Source organism: Rhinolophus ferrumequinum, chromosome 12 (assembly GCF_004115265.2).
Source record: "Rhinolophus ferrumequinum isolate MPI-CBG mRhiFer1 chromosome 12, mRhiFer1_v1.p, whole genome shotgun sequence".
Classification (NCBI taxonomy): Eukaryota; Metazoa; Chordata; class Mammalia; order Chiroptera; family Rhinolophidae; genus Rhinolophus; species Rhinolophus ferrumequinum.
Window position 1 is genome coordinate 34,663,079 of NC_046295.1, and position 21,323 is coordinate 34,684,401.

The 21,323-nt window shown below is 47.8% G+C and overlaps 1 protein-coding gene across 1 annotated transcript; it reads right to left on the minus strand.

Annotated features, from left to right (window-relative positions):
- Nucleotides 1-238: 238 nt before the first annotated feature.
- On the minus strand, nucleotides 239-14,755 carry DMRT3 (doublesex and mab-3 related transcription factor 3). The gene is made up of 2 exons (XM_033123459.1): nucleotides 13,954-14,755; nucleotides 239-1,939 (listed from the first exon to the last, which is right to left on the minus strand). The coding sequence occupies exons 1-2, from the start codon at nucleotides 14,405-14,407 to the stop codon at nucleotides 975-977; spliced, it is 1,419 nt and encodes a 472-aa protein (XP_032979350.1). The 5' UTR covers nucleotides 14,408-14,755; the 3' UTR covers nucleotides 239-974.
- Nucleotides 14,756-21,323: the final 6,568 nt, after the last annotated feature.

The window sequence follows — 21,323 nt, forward strand, 5'->3', positions numbered from 1 at the left end:
AAACATCTGTTGAAGAAATAAATGAATGGATAGAGAGATTGAATTCACTCTATTCTTGAACAATAAATTCTATGTCTTTCTGAATGCAGCCCCAAAACTTTGCCATTCATGTTTCTCAAAGGACGTCTCATTTAACTGACACCTCGATTCTGGATCCATGCACTAGTAAGTAGCTTTTACGTCAAGTTTCTCGTTTTAGAGATCACCTGTCCACAAGTAGAAATGACATAAACCAAGATCATCTCCTTAGTTTATTTTTTTTTCTAGAGTCCTTAGCATGCTACATTAACCTGACAAAGCTTAATCTTGTGTTCATTTCACAATACATTTCATGCAGTTCACAGCTGTGATTGGTTTTACATTGACATTACACATGTTTCGATTCAGCCATGTGAAAAGAATAATTCTTAATGGAGTTTGTCTCTGAAAACTGTCCAAGCTTAAAATAAGCATGTGAGCAGTTCACTCTAGTCTTAAGTGCAGTCTCTCTTTAAAATGCAAGAAGGATTTTCAGCATAAGAATATAATGTCCCTGTTTATAGTCCATTTGAAATCGAACCACTTCCTTTAAGTTTCACATATCCCAAGGAATCCTCTTTTACAAAATCGCATTCAAGTATACTATTTTATTGAACATTCCAGGTTGAGTTTAGAAGCAAGGCTGACCTCCAGTTTTACATCCCCAGATAAATCTTCTGTGGACCCAGCTTTCCCAAGACTATTCTTAGCATTAGACTCTCTTTTACAATAAACATTCAGCACTAAAGCCACAGAGCAGAGCTATTTGGCATTTTCCAATGAAGTGCAAGAAATTAAATAAGTTATGTTTTTATTGCTAAGGTATAGAATCAAGCACAGTCACTTTGTCAAACAGAAGGAAAGGGTATACATAGGATGTGGCCTCTCCTCAGGGGGGACCCCAGGGTTCAGATGCACAGAGAATGTCACCTGGTCAACTCCCATCTGGTTCCACTTTAAGAGGACGTGTTGAGTATCCTGGAGTCTGAGGAGTCGGATCTCTCATCAAAGTCATCCTCGGTGTAAATGGACTGCTTTGACACAATCGGACACCCATCTTCAGGGATGGAGATCCGAGGGTCTTCCGGGGTGCGAGTGGGGAGGACAGGTGAGCTTCTGAAGACACTGGTAGAGTTACTGGGGAAAGGGCTGACGTACTGGGACCTCAGCTGGTACTGCTGCTGCAGCGTCATGGTGTTCCACAGGGTGACATCGTTCGGCAAAAAGGGGCTCGACTGGTTTCTCGCCAAAGTATTCCTCAGCATCAGAGGGTACCTGGGTGGCTGGGGGAAAGGGTGCTGCAGGGGCACCGCCAAGGGGTTGGGGACAACGTTACTAGAGTCGGTGGAAAACCGCAGTGTGTCTGGGACTCTGAAGGCCGACCCCACCGACCACTTGGAGGAGGAGATGGGGTAGGAGCTCAAGGTGTGTTCGAAGATGTGCCCATTGGAAGGTAACACCAGACTCTCGGGCTCTGCTGAAGTTCGGTCCGCTGCGGAGACGGAGGAGCGGCTGGAGAGCAGGACCTCCACGGCGCTCACCAGGTCCCCGCCACAGCCCTTCAGGATCAGCTCGAGCACCGTGGGCTTCTGGGTGGGGAATATTTTTTTTAACACTTCCAGAGGGGGTCTGTTCGCTTTCAAGCTGAAGGGCAGAGACACGGTCCCCGAGGGGCCCTCGATTAGGAGATGATTCTGTTCCCCGTGGTACTTGGGACTGTCAGGGCGGCTCTCGGAGTTGCCTCCGTTTTTCTGGATCGCATAGCCCCCTTCATCCACTGACACTATCTCGGGGCTCTCGGGGGTGAAGCAGCCCTTCCTTTTTGCCACATCCGGGGAGCTCCTCTGGTCAGCATCTTTGTCACTGAGGGCCTCTGTGTTGTCTGCCGTGCTGCTGTCCCCAAGTCGCTCTTCAGTCAAATCTGAAAAGCAGAGAAGAGCTGGGTTAGTCCTCTCCTGGTGTACATAAAGGGGAACAGATGTGCTCAGGAGAGAGCCCTGCACAAGCTTTGTGGAAGGGGAAAGGCATCCCAGTGGGTTATAACATACTGCGAGCCTTAAAAAAAAAACAAAAATCCAAACTATGTCATTGGCAAATGGCAAAAAAATAAATAAATAAAAGGACACAAACCTGTATATAAGCTCTAAAACCGGAGTGATTTCTCAGAATGATGTGTGCAGGGCAGCCTGCCTTCAACATGAGCAGCAACAGCATACCTAGACCCATAGAAGACGTGGCTGTACAGGGGTACAATCTAAATAGGGACACTTTATGGGGCTGGGGATACACACAGCCCAGGCAAGAACAGGCAAATGAACTCAGGCTTGTCTTCTGCCTCCTCTTCTGCAAATGAGGTGGCCCGAGAAATCTAAAGACATCATTGGCTGGTGCACAGCCCATACCCTATGGGAAATTTTAATATTTTAAATCCATTTTCCCATATGCAGCTTTTGTGTTAAATGTGTCTTATGAACTCGTCGTCCATATGTTTCAACAGGATACTGTGTACAATAACCAGTTGAAATAATTGCCAGAGTGAAAGAAATAAGCCTCTATCTGCTGAAATCTTTCTTAAAACGCCGTTGGAGGGACTGGCAGACTTGGTTGTCTGTAATTTGCATTAGAGGGCAAGCAAAACCAGCTGTGTATTGTGGATGATGGGACAGGTTACGGAAGAGAAAGAAGGAAATGGCTGGACAGGGTTTGTGAAACTGCACAGGGAGTATGACCCGTCAATGAGATAACACGTCTATAAATAACTCCAGGACCTGGGTGCAAGAAAGAGATACGTTTTCCTGAACTGTTTTATGAGTCAAGTTCATGGAAGAGACTTAAAGAAACCTTCTTGAATTATTTTAAAAGAAGAGAGGAAAAAAAGCTTCCCAAATAAAGCAGAGATTTGCTGTGAAGTAAACCAGTTGCACATTTAACATTTTGACCTAAGACATTCCCCCAAAAAGGGCTAGTATTACAGTGCTAAGCAGGCAGAAAGGAGTAGGTAAGACCGGTTTGCTTGCCGAAGTAAGTTCTAACAGACCTTTATAATAAAGGAACATATTCTTTATTAACAAGCTATACTCAAGTGGACTTCTACCCTTCTTAAAACATGTACTGGCTGTGTCTATTCACAGCCAATGTAACTGATCTAAAGATGAAAATTATTAATGACCCAGTTGTCAGGTTGTAAACAATCGGTTTGCCTGTGTTTTCTAGTGCCGTGCCTGAATAGTCTTATTGTTGCCTTCTCTGTGGGCACACCTGATTACATGTAGATAGCCAGCCGGTGAAATTTCATCAAAGCAGCTTCTAAAATCCACCTCCTCCTGTTTGTTGCTGTTTATTTTAAAAGCATGAAACAAAGGCCCATTTACGAACATTCTTCTAACAGGGGTTGTATCTTCAATATAACTGAAAAATAAAACTTTGGTTCTTCTCAAAGCAATAAATATGTGCTAAGCAGAAATACTTTTTAAAAATATTCTTAAGTTAGATCAGTGCCACTTTCAGTGACAAATCCGATACAAATTCATATTTATCCCAAATTTGCATTTTAACTAAACTGCTTCTTTCTCCAATATAAAATACAAGGTTTCCATATGGGGTTCATTTGCAGCGCACACATATTAAACCGTCTTAACAACTCTGGGATGCACAAAAGACCTGTTTGTGAAAGAGAAATTTGACAAATTCTCTCCTGCAATTTCCTAGGACTGGGGACCCAGTTTTCAGCTCCTGAGTTAATGTGGTATTTGTCCTTGATCCAAAAGAGAAAAACAGCAACAAAAACAAGCTTCTATAGATTCATATTCTAGTCAGCTAGACCTATCTAAATTTTCCTGACTCATAACTCACGCATACCACGTGGCTGCTACTCTATTATTAAACACTTGAAAATGAGTGAACAGTGACATTATATTAATTCAGCACTGAACTGAACACACAACTGAATTTTGGCCCCTGCTCAATGGCGCTTGGGCAAACAAGTCAAATATGGACATAAAATCATGTTTTAAATACTATGCACCTCTGCACAGTTTTCTTACTTTTTTACCTTTAGCTTTCATTATCTGTTATTATCAGTATCAAGTCTTTGTGTCCGTGTAACGTACAAGATACTAAGGGACACAGAATAGATGGTGGAAGAAGTGTGAGACTTGCCCCTAACTTGTGGAACTCGTGATCAACTTGGGGGGATAAGATGCATGTGCAGAGGAAAGGGAACACAGCCAGGCAGAATTTGCTAAGCATCAAACATAACACATAGTGTATACAAATGTCCACAGCACCACTATCCACAATGGCCAAAAGGGGAATGCAACCCAAGTGTCCACAGATGGGTAAACACATAAAGGAAATATGGCTTATACATAAAACTGGATATTATTCAGCCTCAAAAAAGAATGAAAGTCTGACAAATGCTACAATATGGATGAACCTTGAAAACATGCTAAACAAAATTAGCCAGTTACAAAAGAAGAAATACTCTATGATTCCACTTATATGAGGTACATAGAATAGTCAACTTCATAGAGATAGAAAACAGAGTGGTGGTTACCAGGGGTTGTGGGAAGGGGGATGGGGGTTTATTGTTTAATGGGTAGAGCTTCAGTTTGGGATGATGAAATAGCTCTGGAAATGGATAATCGCAATAGTTGAACAACATTGGGAATGTGGTTAATGCCCCTATATTGTACCCTTAAAATGGTTAAAATAGTAAATTTTATGTTATATTTATTTTCCCACAATAAAAAAGAAAAGCATGACATACAGTATTGTAGCAATATAGGGGATGGCAAGATTTCTTTAAGCAAGAGAAACAACTGGTCCTTCTAGGAAATACAGTATAAGTACAGCTAAAAAGCTCAAAACTTAGCTACTTTTAAAAGAAATGTGTGAGCCTAAAAACAGCTTCTTATTTTAAAAGGCATATTTTTCCTCACCCTGAATGACTTCAAACACTGAAAACATTTGAGGAAAATGTGTTGAGGTCTATCAACCAAATCCACTTTTCCACAAAATACTTCAGGCTCCAAAAGAAAGTGATTCAAAGAGGAGGTTAGCCAAAGGGGAAGTATGGAATGACATTCTGGCTAATCTGACATATCTACCATCACGAAAATGTAGTGTTGTTTTTCAAGATGGCAAAGGATATACCGTCCCAATCAATTGGATATGGGATGGCAGGATTGTAAGTCTGACAATACAAAATTCCACTCTTGTGCCTATTTTTCTGTTCTGCAGAACAGGTTACAGTGGACTCCATGTTCACCAATTGTGAACCCCCAGACTGCAAAAGCCTCTTTCTTATTTTCTCCTGCTACCCTTTACCCCTGCTCCTATGCCATGCCCAGTTCAGCATACACTTCCGGTTACTTCTCAAGGAGTGGTGGTGGACTGTGCTGATTCATCCACTCTCTCTGCTGGTTTCTGGACTGATCAGCCTCTCCCTCTGGGAGTTCAGACTATGGCCAAAAAGTGAGAAAAGCCATCAAGGTGTCACAGAAATCAAATCGACAAATTCAGACCATACCAACCAAGTTGAGCACTGTTGACACAGTGTTTACAGGGAAGACATTGAAAGAAGCAATGAGTGAGACGCACCTATGGCATCCATATACCTGAGCAGCACATAAAGTCCTGCTGGGAAGCATTGGGTGGGCAGAATCCTAATCAACATCCAAGGCTGCTGAGGTTTCAAAACTGGGCAAGGGAAGACTAGCCTCTCACCTTGCATCAAGAATAACTCCTAGCCCAATATTAATTTCTGAAAGCAGAATATATAGTCCCTGCAATTTTGTGGCACTGTGGTGTCTAGTACTGGTTGTATTGTTGCACCTAAACTAGATGTTGTAAATTATTCTATCATAAACACAGACTTTTACAAGTGATTATAGAGGGTGAGTTTTGAGCCCAACGATAAAGTGTAATTTAATAATAGGTGTTTCTTTACATCTCCAGATTTTTTTCCTAAATGAACCTTTTAAATTGTTCATGTTGGTGTAAAACACAAAAACCTTTCTAGATACAGAAATGTGAAACTGCCAACTAACATAATGAAAAGGGAGCTACTCCCCAAATGCTTTACCTTCTTTCTTCTTGAAGCTGACACCCTAATTCCTAGAACATAAAGAGTAAGAGTATATTTCAACTGATAATATTTTTACCCCTAGTATGTGGATGTAGAAAGCCAACTCTACTAGACAAAAAAAGTAGAAAGAAATCCATTTTATCAGATATTACAAACCACCTATTAAAAGTGATACAATCTGCTGTTTCTAATGCTTAAACATGTAGATATTTTTTAAATCTTACTAAATGTTCACTCTCCAATTTTATATTTTTCATGATGTAGAAACACAGGCACCCCTAAAATAAACTGTTCACTAGGGTAAAGGTTTTTAAAAGATGATATTCAATTAAGAAGGAAACTTTTTTCTATGGATACTAATGCTACATATATATAGAGAGAGATATATATCTAAGATCTTAGATATAGATAGATAGATAGATAGATAGATAGATAGATAGATAGATAGATAGATAGATAGAAGACTTTAAAGAGAGAAAATTACCACTCCCACAAAAGTGACTTCTGACCTAAAAGTACAGCTTACAAAACCTAACTTTATTTAGAGGATTTTTTCATATGAAAATGCAGTTAAGTTAAAAAAATTCTAGGTATTTATTTCAAATATTTTGAGAAATCCTACCCTACTATGTGACACAAAATTCTGCTTAAGACACATAAACAGGGAAAATCTTTCTGACTTAAATGTGGTGGGTTTTACCCAAGCAAATCTACAAACACAAAATATATCTTACATCCAGAATGCAAACACAAAAACACTGGCATATAGGGGAAAGTTTCCTAGTGCAAGTCATTGGGCTTTTCTTCTATTGAAATCATGTCAGGCATTTTGAAACATGGATAGTCGTGTCCTCATCTGTTCATGTGGATTTGGAGACCACACCTCTAAATAACTGTTCCCTGATGGGTCGTCTTCAAAGCACACAAGTCTTACAGCAATGGCAGGGAAGGATCCCAGGCAGGACGACGATGGGCTTCCAGAAGAGACAATTGCACAGTCGGAATTATAACAGGAGACAGGCTTTTTACAATTGCTGTCATCTTTATCTCACACTAGAAGTGCAGAATCATAAAAAACTGAATGGCTGACAACCTAAACTACAGCCGGGAATAAATGTTGGTCTAAAACCTTTCCTTTTCTTCCTGAGAGGAAAAGAAAACTTCTGAAAAGTAAAAATATATAATCAACCTTTTCTTTAAAAAAAAAAATCATTAACAACACTCGCTTAATAACATACAAAAGCATCAAGATAGTTCCTTGAGACCAATATTTTTGGGGAACATTGGTATATAAAGAGCTGGACTTAAGGAAGTATGGTTTGCAACTGTGGACTTCATATGTTCTGCACAAATTTAGTTTTGACCTCTTTCTTGACTCAAAAAGGAACACTTTCAAGAAGCAGGAGAGAAATTACCTATAAACCTACATGTTTATTTGGTACTTATAAAAATGCAGCTATCTATTCATTCTTCCATCTATTTAACAAATATCCTTAAATCCCTCACTATGTGCCCAGGTACATTTACCTAGTACAATTACTAGGTAAGATTATACCGAGATGATCAACACGTTGCTTCTTGGTCACCAAAAGGCTTAAAATTTACTAACGAATCCTTTGCAGAATTTCCACATTATCTTCGCAATTGGTCCTATTTTACATTGAAATACAGTAAGTAACTCAAAGGCCAGCAGCTGGACAGACTACGGTGTATTCATTAGAGGGAACATTGTTGTAAACCTTCACATATAAAAACTATGGGTGCAACAGATATTCACACTGAATTTTTAAAAATTTAATAATCAGTGGGGGAGAAAAGCAGACCTCTAATCCCAGCTTTGTAAAATTTATGTCTGCCTAGTCATTGGAATCAAAAGAGATTAGAGATTTGGTAAAGAAGTGATTTTCTGATATGTAAATTTTCCATAATATTGTTATTCAGTAGTTGGTTGTGCTTATTTTTACAGCTGTTGAGCTATACAATAAAAAAAAAAAAAGCTTTTAAAAACCCACCTGGTTCTATTTCAGTTTCCCCTTAGGGCTCAGACAAGGGGATGATGACTCACTAAAGCCATGTGGGACTGTTGGGGAGTGACACTCGGGCACCCACGCATACCCCAGCTCAAGGCCCACTGGGGCATCTCAGTCACATCAAACTAGGCACGGGCGTCCAGGGACTTGAGTGGCTGAGAAGCGCAACAGGTTCAAACGCCAAAGAAAGGAGTTAAGCAAGAGGAGAGGAGGAGGGGAACAAAGGGAAAGGGAGGCAGGCAGGCAAGCAAGTAGATTTTTACTGGGCTCCGTTCTCCTGCCTGTCAGGAAGAAGTGCAACATTTCCAGAAAGGGGCTCCAAGTCCTCCAGGGACGTTGATTTATGAAGATTTACTCCCTTCCCCTCTGTAAAGCTGTTAGCAGAAAGTGCTGACTGGCTGCAGCGAGGAATTTCTCATCAATGCTCTTTGATTGTATTTTGCAAACAAAATGCCTGTTGCTTGGTAACATTTCACTTGAGCCTGACCTTCCCCGAAAGTTATTGCTATCAGATTCGATTTACACTGTCCTCCTGTGATTACTGTAATCTTTTAAACCCGGGAGTTCATCCATCAGGAAAAGAAAAGTTGGTTGTGTAAGTCAAGAGAAGGGCTATCCGCCAGATTTATAACCCGGAGGAGTGTGTTGGGTGGGGGGAGAGTCTTTCCTGGATGGTAGTTGGAACTGTGATTCCCAGACGTGAAAAACGCTCTCGTTTTTGCTACCAACCCTGTCCTCAGATCACAAGATGGACACCAGCACCTCTCCCATGCCTGCCCCACGCCGGCTGCTAGGGCTCTGAGGAGAGACGAGCTGGAGACTCCTAGGAGTGACCCCCACCACAACGGGCACCCTGCGGGGTGCCTGTAACTGGCAGGAGACAGCCTCGGCCTAGGGTTGCCAGATAAAATAACAGGATTCCCAGTTAAAGCCGAGCTTCAGATACAGAACGAATCCTTTTTAAAAAAAGTGTAAGTATGCCCCATGTAATATTTGGCAGCCTGTCTTTTATTTGTATGTCTTTTGCTAAATCTGGCAACCCACTGAAGCTCGAGATGCCGCAGGGAGCCAGCGGGTGGCCTGCGAGGCAGGACTGGGAAAGGCACGGAAAGTCTTGCCCCTCAGGCTCGCTGCTTCGCGGCCCTTCCCGGGTCCCCCAGAGTGAGCGAGGGAACAGCCTGCCGCAGCGCGTGCGGGAGCAGTGGCAGGCCTGGGGGCCAGCACCCGACCCGCCGGACCGAGGTCTACCGCGACTGGCTGCAAGGGGACAGCGGTCCAGTGCCGCCTCCACCACCACCGCTTGCGCCTTTCCCAGGGTTCTCGTGCCTCCACCCGGTGTCACCGAGGTCCCGTCCGAGCCGCTCCCGCAGGCACACCACCTCGCAATCGCTGCGCTGGGCGGCATGCGGGGGACCTTGGAGCCCGGTGTGCAATTCGCCTGGCGCCCGCGGGAAAGACCAGGAATTGTGAATATTCTGGGCGTGCCAACCCCTGGAGCCAGCCCTGGGGTACAATTTGTTAGAGACCAACAGTAAAGTATTGCGTATTCCTTTTCATCTGGGTGGGTTTTGTTTTTTACAGTGCAACTTTGAGTCCGGTCCCTCACCCCAAATCAAGCCGTCTTAAAACCAGACCTAGTTTTTAAATTCATAGGCACACTTCATGAATGACTGAAATCTTCCCAATTTTTCGTTTTATTCTAGCAGAGGATTTCCCATTCCCGCCTCGATCAGTAATCTGGCAACACTCTTTAAACTTGCAGGTACGTCTGTCTGTCTCTTTTTTAAATTAAAGCTAAAGTTAAAAATAAGGAAGTAGATAGGACAAGACCCAATCAAGCTGCAGCTGAAAGGCCCAGAGTAAGTATAAAGATGCCAGGAGGTACAGGGCAGGAGGTAAAATAAAATAAAGACAAATTTTCGAAAACTCCTTACTTCTGTCCCTGTAGGTCTCTTGTTTACTCCTTTTCAGGAGAAATAAACAGAAAAGAAGACTTTCTATTTGACCCTGCTCTCCTGTGCCTAACCAAATATGTTTTTAATTTATTTTTCCTTTAAGAACATTTTAAAGAACTTTTGTATTTATTTTGATGACAGATGGAGACCTAGGGGAAATCTATAGCTCCAGATCTTTCTTCTCACAACCAGAGGAGACCCAGGACATTCTCCTGGAGGAAATGGTGAGGCAGTCGGAAGGGAGCAGCAATACAGGAATGTAACTTTAGCTGTTCACCTTGGTCATGACCCTTAACTTTCCTCAGCTCTTGAGCCCATGTCATGAAAGGCTGGCTTGGCTGGTTAAGGCTGCTGACTCAGATACCCTAAGAGCTGAAAGATGTTCACACTTCCCATGATATTTTCATGGGGGGAGGGGAGAGGTGTGAGGAGGATGAAGCGGGAATTTAGGAAAATAAGTGAATCAATGGTATTTATATAACGAAGCTTAACTTAGAATTTGGGGCTCGATCTAAATCTAATAAATCCAGGCCAGTCATTGATGATAATCAAGGAGCAAGGGAAATGTACACCAAAAAAGAAAAAAGAATGTTTGACTCCATAGCTAAAAGTAAACTATTAGAATCTGAAAATTCTTCTTGAAACCATCGCCACATGGAAAGGAACATTCTACAACATTAGATAAAATAACTCCCATTCCTTTAAAAAATCTGAAGCAGAATTTGGAAGAGAGGTTTCTTCCAGCTACAAAACCAAATTTTGGTGTTAATGTGTCACTCCCTGACCAGGGCGTTTTTTCCTGCAGTGGTGCCCAGCAAATAGACGTTTTGCTAGAGCATATGCTTTTCTCAAGGATTTCTGGAAAGGGAAAAAGACTTTTATGCAGCTGCATTTGTTGACAACAAAAAAAAAGTTTGTTTCCATAGCTATGGGCTAAAGAAGCCCTTTGCAAAAGGACCAACCAACCATGTTTTAGACACAAGAGATCACAAAGAAACAGATCTTCGTAATTTGCCAGAAGATATTTAGAGATTCCTAATAGTCTGTGAACTTAATGTACATGTGGACCTACCATTTGAATAGAGTTTCACTTACTTCTCTACATGTAGTGAGCTACTTGTCCAGAAGTATCTGATATACTTCTAAAGATGCATGGTACATTACATACCAATAGATCATAATAAGAATAACTGCAAAAAGGTATAATACATACAGTAACTGCCAGTCTCATCCAGGAAGGTTTCTTTTAAATCCCAAATGGGCTTTCTTTCAAAGTAATGCATAGAAATTATCCACTTGTATGCTTCATAATGGAAAACACTATCTGTGCTTTTGCTGCCCTCCCCCACCAATGGATTGACGATTGGCCTTTAGAAAAAAAGAATGGAATTATGGGATCAAACCAATTGAAAGAAAACAAAAGTTATAAAAATGAATGTGCCAGGTATGCAGCGTGACCAGCTAGAAACTGAGCCCTTGGTCCCTAATGGCTCAGTCTCCCACAGCCATCACTCTAACCTCTCCCTATGGTACCATGTTTCCCCGAAAATAAGACCTAACCGGAAAACAAGCCCTAGCATGATTTTTCAGGATGACAGCCCCTGAACATACGCCCTAATGGGTCTTTTGGAGCAAACCTTAATATAAGACCCAGTGTTATTTTCGGGGAAACACAGTAAATCCTATTCTCCTTTGCAATTACTTCTTTTCAATTTGGAGGGATCCGGCTATCTATCCCTGAATACTTAGAGTAAAAGAGAGAGCATCAGGTCTGATTTGTCCAGGTGAAATCAGTCTCCCTCGTTCATTCTCCCAAACGCTGTATCCTCCTGCTGCTGCAGCTGCAGCTCCACCTTTCTTCCTGCCCTCACTACCCCCTCCCAGGATTGTTTTTGGTTTTGTGACTCTTTAGAAGCCATGAATTTTGGCTACCCAGAAGAATGGTTTGAAGAGCACAGGATGTGGAAGGAATCCTCTCTTAAGACTAGGATCCCAAAATCCAAAGCCCTATTACAGGAGTGCTGCTGGGCAGGTGGCCACTGCAAAATGCTACCACTGACAAATTCAGATCCCTGCTCTAGTGCTGAGGAAATGGAGATAGGGAAACTGGAAACAGAAAGGTTAAGAAAAATTACTAGCAGGGATCAGCTTCTAGAACTGAGACAAAACTCTCTCTAACCTAAAGAAGAAAAGTAAACTAGGCCTTCTTTCTCTTCCCTCCTCCTATTCCTCTGTGGCTAATCTACAAATATGAAGAGATCAGACTGACAGAAAAGAGACAACTGGGGTGGGGGACATTACCAGAGAAATGCTTATATCCTATATTGGATTAAATATCCACAACATCCATGTTCAGCAAATTCTCTTCTGTCCTTACAATACCCAGTTCTGCTCTTCACATAAGACGTTCTAAGAGCTTCTGGCCTGGAAAGTATAACTGAGCAACAGGGCAGCAAAACTGTGCCTGCCAAGCTGCCTATCAAATCACCACTAAACCAGTGAGTCTGCACTTCCCCAGCTCCACACAGCAGTTCACTGTTCCTGAAAGCTTCTCTCCAGAAGCCAGAAGCATTCGCAGACCCCCACAATCTCCTTGGACGTGTGTGAGAGTGGGAGATATAGACAGAAGCTCTACCACAGTTCTACATACAGGGCTCTGGGCCTTCCAGGGCTTTCGCTCTCAGACTTCCAGCATACCCTTTAACCCCCTCCCTGAGAAGATGGGCTTTTTTCTTTTGTACATTTGCCACAATGAAAGGGAAACACCAAACACATGTCCATTGAATTCCAAGAGCCTAAAATTAAAGGAGCACTTGGGCTGGGCAGGACAAGCTAGAGATTCCTGAGGAGAAAGACTCAACTGGGGTCTGCAGACTCCAGAGGCCTGAAGGAGGGAAAGGGATGGCAGCAGGAGTTGGGGGTGAGGGAATCTGCCCACCTTCAGGGCTCAGGGCAGTCCACCCTCTACAAAGCAGGGCAGCGGAGAAGAGGAGAGTTGAGGCAAGAGGACCAGAGAGCCTTTGCTCCAAATCTGAGGTTTAGCAGCTGGAGGCCCAGGCTTACCTAGAATCGGGAAAGGGCTAGCCAGAGGTGGCCTTCCTCGCTATAGATCAAGTGTTGTTTGTTTCTTTAAACCACAGAGACAACTGAGGGCGGACCCAGTAAAGGTGTTAAAGGACCTGAGCAGTTTTGCAAAAGGAGTTGACTCTGGGCTCTCTAGATTCTGGGTCCTCGCTATAAGTTTAGAAGTCTTTCTGGCCCTTCTTAGCATTGCTTCTAAATGAGCCTTCTTTCAACAAATTACAAGAGGCTGAAGGCCACAGTGCGCACTACTACGCAGGCTTCGGGTTCGCTCCAGTTCCCCCAGGGCCGAGAAGCACGCCCAGCTAGCAGTCAGCCAAGTCTTGGGCCTTGGCTCTGTCCCTGCATCTACCTGTCCCTATCTCCAAATGCAAGGTTCCCTAGAAGTTCGTAGCCAGGAAAATCCTGCCGCACCGTTGTGTGTATGCCCGCGTGGATTTTTAATATGGTCTTGTTTCGACCTCTTTACTTTCCCACTGAAACGGCCACGTTCCCCTTTAAACTAGTGGTGACAGTTGGCAGGCCAGTCGCACAGTCCTGCCGTTTGGCTTGCCCACGGAATCTTTCCTGCGGGCGCCTGGTTCTACCTGCTGGATCCAGGCTGAAGGCCGGCTTCTGCACGGAGAGTAAGAACCAGCTTGGCGGGGTTTGGGGAGGAAGGCCCGGCCCGGCCCACTTCCTCAAACTTGCCTCCGGGCCTCCCAGGCAGAGCCGCCGCAGGAGCTCCGAAGTGTTTTCCCCCTAACGCCGGGCCCGGCTCCCGCCCCGCAGATGCTCTTACCTGGCTTGGCGAGCGGTGCCTGCAGCGCCCCGGGCTGGGGCTCGGCGGCCCAGCGTAGCGCGGCGGCGGCAGCCAACTCGGCGGCGGGGCGCGGCGGCGGCGGCTGAGATGGCTGCGAGGTCTGGGGCTGCTGCGGGGCGGCGGCGGCGTCCCCCGACGGCGGGGGTCCCGGCAGGGCGCGCAGAGAGTCGGGGATGAGACTCTCCAGGCTCTCGTTGGCCTGCTGCCGGCGCAGCGCCACCTGCGCCGCCATGACTCGCTGACGCTCGATGATGAGGATGCACTTCTCACAGGTGCAGTCCTTGAAGCGGCAGTAGCGCTTGTGGCCCTTCAGCCAAGACAGCACACCGTGGTTGCGGCAGCGCGCGCACTTGGGCGTGCGTTGCAGGGGCGCCCGCGGCGGCTGCGACACCGGGCCGCCCATGTACAGATAGGGGGAGCCGTAGCCGTTCATGCCCCAGGCTCCCGGAAGAGCTGGCGGGCTGGCGGCGCGAGCGGGCCACGGGACGCTGAACTGCGGGACTGGGAAGCCCGCTCCCGGGAGGCCTCCCCGGGGCGCGGTCCTTGGTCACGCAGCCCTGGAGGCCGCGTGCGTTCCGGGACGGCCGGTGGTGCAGCAGCCGTCTTTATGGCTTCCGTGGCGTTCGCAGCCTCAGCCTCCCGCTGGTACTCCGCCAGTCCCACGCGGGTCGCGTCTCTTCCAGCGGAGGCTTTAGCCCGCACGTCCTCCCTCGCCGAGGCGCTCCGGCGGCTACAAGGAGCCGGCGAGAACTCTGGTTAAGGTCTGAGCCAGCTCGTCTGCAGCTCCCGCGCTCGCTGCCCGGGCCCAGCACCTCCTCCACCGCCCTCCCCCCACTGCTCCTCCCTCCCAGTGTCACCCCCACCCCCGGGGTCCCGGACTCCTTGCACTCCCCACTCCACCCCACGCTTTCCTCCTTCCTTGCGCCCCTCGAGTGCCTACACATCACCTTGCCACCTGCAGCCAGGCAGCTCTCGCGGGGGCGCTCACGGCCCCCTCCTCCAAGCTCTCTGCGCTTCCCCTGCCCCTGGCGGGAGGGACTGCAGCGCTCTGGGACGCAGTGATGCACTCCAGGCAGAGAAGGGGAGGGTCAGCGGGGTGAGGGTGGGGGTGCCTATAGGCGAGTGAGCTGCCGGCTCCCCTTCGATCCCTTCTCCTCCCACCAGGCCTGATTTGGCGGCACCGAGCCCGAGGCTGCTTTTATCCCAGCACTTGGCCGCAGAAACGCGGCTCCGCGAGAACCGAAGCCTTCCGCAGCGTTGCGGATGTACTCGGGACCCGGCATGAGTCCAGAGGGTTTTAAGTTGGGGCGAGTCAGGCCCTGAGGCCACTGGGAGTAGAGTAGTGGAATTGGTTCAGGAAATTTGGGCTCTTTCTTGATTTCCTTTTGCAACATTAAAAAAAAAAATCTTACTCCTGCCGAAGAAAATGAATGTTTTTGAAAACCTGCTAGCCCAAGAATGACAACCCAGTTTGCAGGCACAGTCCTCCCTCTTCCGCTCTGAGTTTAATCTCTTTATTCTCCTCCCCATGTTTTAGTAAAAAAAAAAAAAAACAGTCTCAGTCTTGAAAGGAGGGGGAAGCGCTGGTGTGGAGGATTTGCGTTAAGTGCTGGGTCTAAATTTTTAGAGTGGACGAGGAAGCGACGATAGCGCCCCAAAAGTTACTGGCTATGATCTCCCCTCTGTCCAACAGCCACTGAACCATCAAACCGATGTCTCGTGTCACCCAATTCAAATCTCCACGGACTCAGGCACTTAGTAATAGATAAGGGATGGAGTCATTCTTCTGTCACCGCATTGTCTTTGGGGGGGGGCTTGCATAAGATGACAGCATCAAACTTTGTTTAAACTGTTATTTGCGCGTTTCTAATTTCATAGAGTACCGGTTTGGCCTAATGCAGACTAGCGCCGCAAACGCACAGGGACGACTAACCTCCACCCCACCTCTCAATCCAAGAAAACAAAAACAAAACACTGGAGGGTACAGCGGCGCAGGGCAATACAACTGCTCACTGCGAAGAGGGGGAGATGCCAGTCCCGGAGCTGGGTCCGCATGCTCTTGAGAGCAGACACTGAGCTCATTTCTGGGCGAATCGAATACGAAACGAGAGCGTAGTTGACTCCGCTGCAATAGCCAACCTTTCGGCCGTATAGCGGACCTTGTCACCTCAGGGAGGTCGCTTTTCTCTGCCTTGAAGCAAACAAGCAACCTGAAAACGTCCTTCTGTGTTTGTTGTGAATTCAAGTAAAGCACCTCCAGGCATTCTAGCAGCCAACCCTCCTCCTAGAAGGGTGATTCTGGGAGGGGAAGAGGGATAAAAAGGGCAGGTGTGTGCGTTTCCCCTGAAGCCCTTAGCCGCCCCGGCCCCGGGTTCAGAGCTGTCCGGGGGTTGGGAATCGCTGGATGCTGCTCTGGTGGAGATGAACAGGTACACTTGCACGAATGCTAACCCTGAGAGGCCTCCCCTCAAAACCGTGGTGGCACGGACCCCTCAGTCTTTTTCCCCTTCCTACCCACCCCCAACACCATCACCTCAATCCCTCCTCTCCTCCCAGTCTTCGCTAGGAAAGGAAGCCCAAAAACACTACAACCGGAAGGAACTTCATAAACTCTCGGGACTGGAGGCAGAGGTCACCCGCAGCCCGGTGGGACAGAGGCCGAGAAGTGGGGAGTTGGCAGCGAGTCGCTTCACGTGACAGAGACAGGGCCTAGAATGACATTGAATCTGGGAACGTTCGCGCTGAAACTTCCGGGTCTCTTGGGAACGCGAGGACCATGGATTTGTTTGAAAGCCACATTTCTCCTGATTTTGTCCAAATGGTCAGAGAAACCAGGAGTATAAAAATCATGGGAGTAAAGCATTTTTTTTTTTAAAAGAAAAGCAGAAAAGCTCTGCCCCGGGTTTGGAGGGCGGTGGTATTCCCACTAGCAAGACGACCCCCTTTCCTCCCTCGGTCACCTAGCCACCCTATCCCTTTGCTACTCAAACAGTCTGGCATTTTTTGGTCCTGGGGCACCGTTTCACTCCAGTGCACATCGGGGTCCGAGATCGAAATACTCATTTCATATAGAGCAATAATCCTCTTCTCATATTTGATGGGAATGTTTTCCATATCCCAGTATTTGACAACATCCCCCTATAGGGACAGGTTTGTATTTATGTTGGTAAAATGTCCCCTGCCTCAAAGTCTATTGTAACCCAACACCTGACAATCCCGAGTCCCATTTCTGTTTGCAGAAAGGGTTTATTCAAGCACATAATGGGATCCCAGCAGAAAGCCTTTTAGAACAAGGGGCTATGGTAAACTTCACCACATGAACTCCGTTTCCAGGGCTATTAAGCCTTTAATTGGAAAATAGCAGAGGAAATTTCAAGGTGACTATAACGTGTTAGCAGTTAGTGCAGAGAAGAAAAGCTGAAGCGGGGATGAATGTGGAAAGCATATGGTCCGAATCACATTTAGAAGGAGCGGCCTGCTTCTACTAAGTCCCGGCAGCTTACACTTATGGGAAAAATCATCAAAGACCTTGGAAAGGGAGGGGGAAGGATCACAAATAAATGTAACCTCACTAGACTGGACCCACTCGTGTTCTGCTCAGGGTGGGGTATGTGCATGTGTGCTTTCTAACCACAATTAACTGGGTAGAACTGTGACAGGTATTAACAGCGAAAGGCTGAAAGATAATGTGCATATGTGGTTCTCTTTCTCTTGGCCGGCACTCAATCCCATGGTGTGTGTATATCTAAAAGCTCGCGGAATGCAGGTATCCTTGCGGAGAAATGGAGCTTGTTCTGACTCCAAATCTGGGAGTCCTAGTAGTAGCGGCTTCTCGCCTCGAGAAACAAAAAGACAGTTTCACATTGTCCCGGCTGTATAATAAATCAGGCAATTTTCGGCTTTGCTGAAATCTCATGGAGGGGGAGGTCAGAGTTCCTATTTTGTCGTTTTAATCGCGACCACGGTGACGCTGGAAACCAGGGGCGTGCAGAAAGTCCTTTGAATGCAGGAAAACCAGCCCTGTCTCCCGGCCTACGAATTTCTCAGCTCTCACGCTGTCCGTGCCTCTAGGCATCGCTCTTTGGCTTCAAATTGAAAAGCGGGGAACAAATGTCTAGTGATGCGGTGGGGCAACTAGCAATCGATTTCTTGAGGTGACAATAATGCCCTTGTTCTCCCTCAATTAATTCATGCGCACCCACAACCCCCATGCATCCCTGAAGCCGCTCTCTGGGGCGCGGCGCAGAGGCCACGTGAGGCCGGGACGCCTGAACCTGCGTTTGGCGGTCCCGGGGGACGCGGCTGAGCTGAAATAAGGTCCTGGGAGGTCATGTCTTCATACCATTTTGGCAGTGGGCAGCCCGAGGATCTCCAGAGGCCTAGGTCTTTTGGAGCAAACAAGGGCGGGGAACGGGCTGCAACCCCGTCGGCCCTGTGCAGCCTCAGCAGATGCTGCTTCTCAGTCCTTCAGATTCTCGAACTTTCGAAGCCAGTGGTTCACGCCCGAGAAAGCGCTCCCATTGGTGCAGATTCATCAGACCCAGCCCGAACACAGGCTGTGCCCGCTCCCAACTTTTGGGGGTGGGGTAGGGATGTCGCTCCTGCATTGGGCCCACTGAGCGGCGACCTTAACTCCACGCTTTCGAAGGGAGGGAATGGAAAAGCGCTTCGGAGCGCTCCCCACTGGGCTGGGGTCCAGGTCCGCATCCCCTGAAGACCCCCACCCAGTCGCTCACTCCCCATTCTGGCCACGAGCCCCAGATGCCCCCGCGGCCTCCGCCTTTCGGCCGACCTGCGGATTCCCCCCTCAGATCTGGGATTTGGAGGCAGTGGCCATGTGCAAAAGAACAAGCTCGTCCCCGCAGGTAGCAGGAGGGCGTGGGTCAGGTCCCCACACCATTTTGGAAGAGGAGCGGAGTGGCGGCCTGCAGACCCTGTTTGCCTTCTGTGTAAAGGAAAAGAAAAAACTCCTACCTTCCAAGGTAAAATGAGAGCAGCACTGGCTGTAAAACCGTTCTTTTAAAATTAAAGTTTATTGGGGTGACAATTGTTAGTCAAGTTACATAGGTTTCAGGTGTATAATTCTATAATACACCATTTATATATCATGTTGTATGTTCACAACCCAGAGTCAGTTCTCCTTCCATCACCATATATTTGATCTCTTTACCCTCATCTACCACTCCCCGCCCCCTAAAAGAGTTTTAAGATAGTATTTCTCCTCTGACTTTAAAATTCAAAACAAAAAAGGCCAAGGAAATCTTAGCAACAAACTGACATGCCAGTCTCTTTCCCCCAGAGTTCTTTCTCAGGGCGCTGGTGCAGTTCTTCCCTAGGACGAGCCCCATTTCCGTAACTCTCTGCGGTTCCCCCCGCCCCCCAAGTCCTGGAACAAAGCACCGCGGCGGGAAAGTGAGCGGATGTGCGGACTTCCAGGAAAGAAGTCCCTGCTCGGTTCAAGGGGTCCGGGAATAAAAACGGGAAACAGCTGGCGCTGCCCTCACCCCAAGGAAAGTGGGTGCGAACTCCAGGCACCGAGGCCAGACCTGCGGGAGGGTAACGCGGTAAGGCCGAGGCGCTGAGCGGTGACTGAAGGGGCGCCCCAACCCGAGGGATCTAGACTGAGACTCGAAGTACTCTGCTCCAGACCGAGCCTCCTGGGCGGGGCAACTTCCGGGGCACTCGGTGCTCCGCCCATCCAGCCAGCGCCCCGCCCCCAGACCTACTCGCCCCGCCCAAGACTCCTCCCAGTGGCCTGAGGTGCAGCTTTGAACTGTAGAAAAGTTTGCTGGTTGTTTTGTGGAAGGAGACTAAACGAACAAGTGGCAGAGTGCAGACCGTTCGCGTTTCTGTGAGGGGTGGGTGGAGTAGGAAGAGGCGTCTTTTAAAAGCCAGTCTTTGGTGGCGCGAGGCCCAGCGTGCAGAAGCAGGTCTCAGGCCTTGTCCGCGTATAGGTATGCAGAGGGAGAAAGGAGGGCGAAGGCCTCGCGCAAGTTTCCCGGCCAATCTTCCCAGAGGGGCCGCTGCCCCAACCAGCCGGGTGCACAAGGCCAAGCTGAGGGAGCGAAGGAAAATCCCTCTTCTTCGACGGGCTGTCCTCTGGGGTTTTTTGGTGGCACGAATTGCGTTCTATAAAGCGCTTTTAATCTCTCTCTATGCAAAGCGTCGGATGCGGAGCAGTATACGTGCACGTGTGAAAGCAGTTCACTTAAGTTCTCGGGAAGAGGAGAGAGGGGCTCGATTCTATGCGTGGACGGGTCTTGTTTCCATGAGATGCTAGGGAGACGGCGGGGCCGGCTAGGCAGGTCTGGCTCACTCCCCTGCCCCGAACTGCGGTTTCATGCGTGGGTTTCAGACCGAGCCCCCGCTGCAGACACTGCGATGGTTGTTGCAGGGAGGAAGCGTGTCACCAAGGGCTTTCCCTGAAGCTCTAGCTCCACGGCGCGGGATCTGCAGCGCTAGTGGGGTGAGAGACAGGAGCACCCAGGTGGGCCGCCAGCCTGGGGGCGGCGTCCGTTGTTAGTTAGGAAGGGTCACTCTTGTCCCCAGCCACTGTCGGAGCCGCAGGCGTTCCAGGAGAAAGGCACGCACTTCATTTGCCCACAGCTCCACGTTTCGTGGCGGCAGCTTGCCCAGTGCCCAGGACAGGAAGGCCGGCGAGCCTGCCTCTGCTTCCTTGCGGCAGAGCAGCAGATACACCTGTGAAGGCTCACTCAGTACGTGCTGTCCCAGCAGCCCTCCAGAGGAGCACACGACGCTCGACACGCCCACACTTGCACACACGTGTGCGCACTGATCTACCGCACACACCACGAATACCGCCCGCGGGAGGAATCGGCCTTGCAGTTACAGGTCTCCGTCTAAGGGGGCAGATCTTTAAGAAACTGACCGCCCCTCAAATGTGTATATGAAAATATGGTTAAAATCCATTAGCCAAGATTTACTGTCAATGCTCTATTTCGTGTTCAGAATTAGTTAAGTTCATAACACCGTCCACCAGAGCCAGGCCTTGGGCCTTCGTAGCATCCTCCACCGTAACAGTCAAGAATAAACACCCGAGGACCAAACCTGAGCATCACAGGGCCACTCCACTGCATCAGGCACGGGAACATGGCCCCAGGTCTCTCTTTTATGGGGCTTTCGGAGACCGGATCTTCCCGCAACTCCTCCGTGGTCCTGGTGCCCGAGGCCCGGCGCTCGCGCTGCGTGTGGCCCTTCTGGGGCAGGATCCGGATAGGAGCCCCTGCACGGCAGCGGCCTGGATTCAGAATCAAACTTCGCGTCAGGCGTGGCAGATGGACTCTCCAGGCGCTGGCGGCGGGAGAGGCCTCTCGGAAAGGCGGGTGGCT

What these genes read in the sequence shown, in the direction of transcription:
- DMRT3 (XM_033123459.1), bottom strand. Translation starts at nt 14,407, where the DNA reads ATGAACGGCTACGGCTCCCCCTATCTGTACATGGGCGGCCCGGTGTCG. An exon ending in GGCACCGCTCGCCAAGCCAG is followed by an intron (nt 1,940 to 13,953) that starts GTAAGAGCATCT and finishes TCTGCTTTTCAG; the next exon opens with ATTTGACTGAAGAGCGACTT.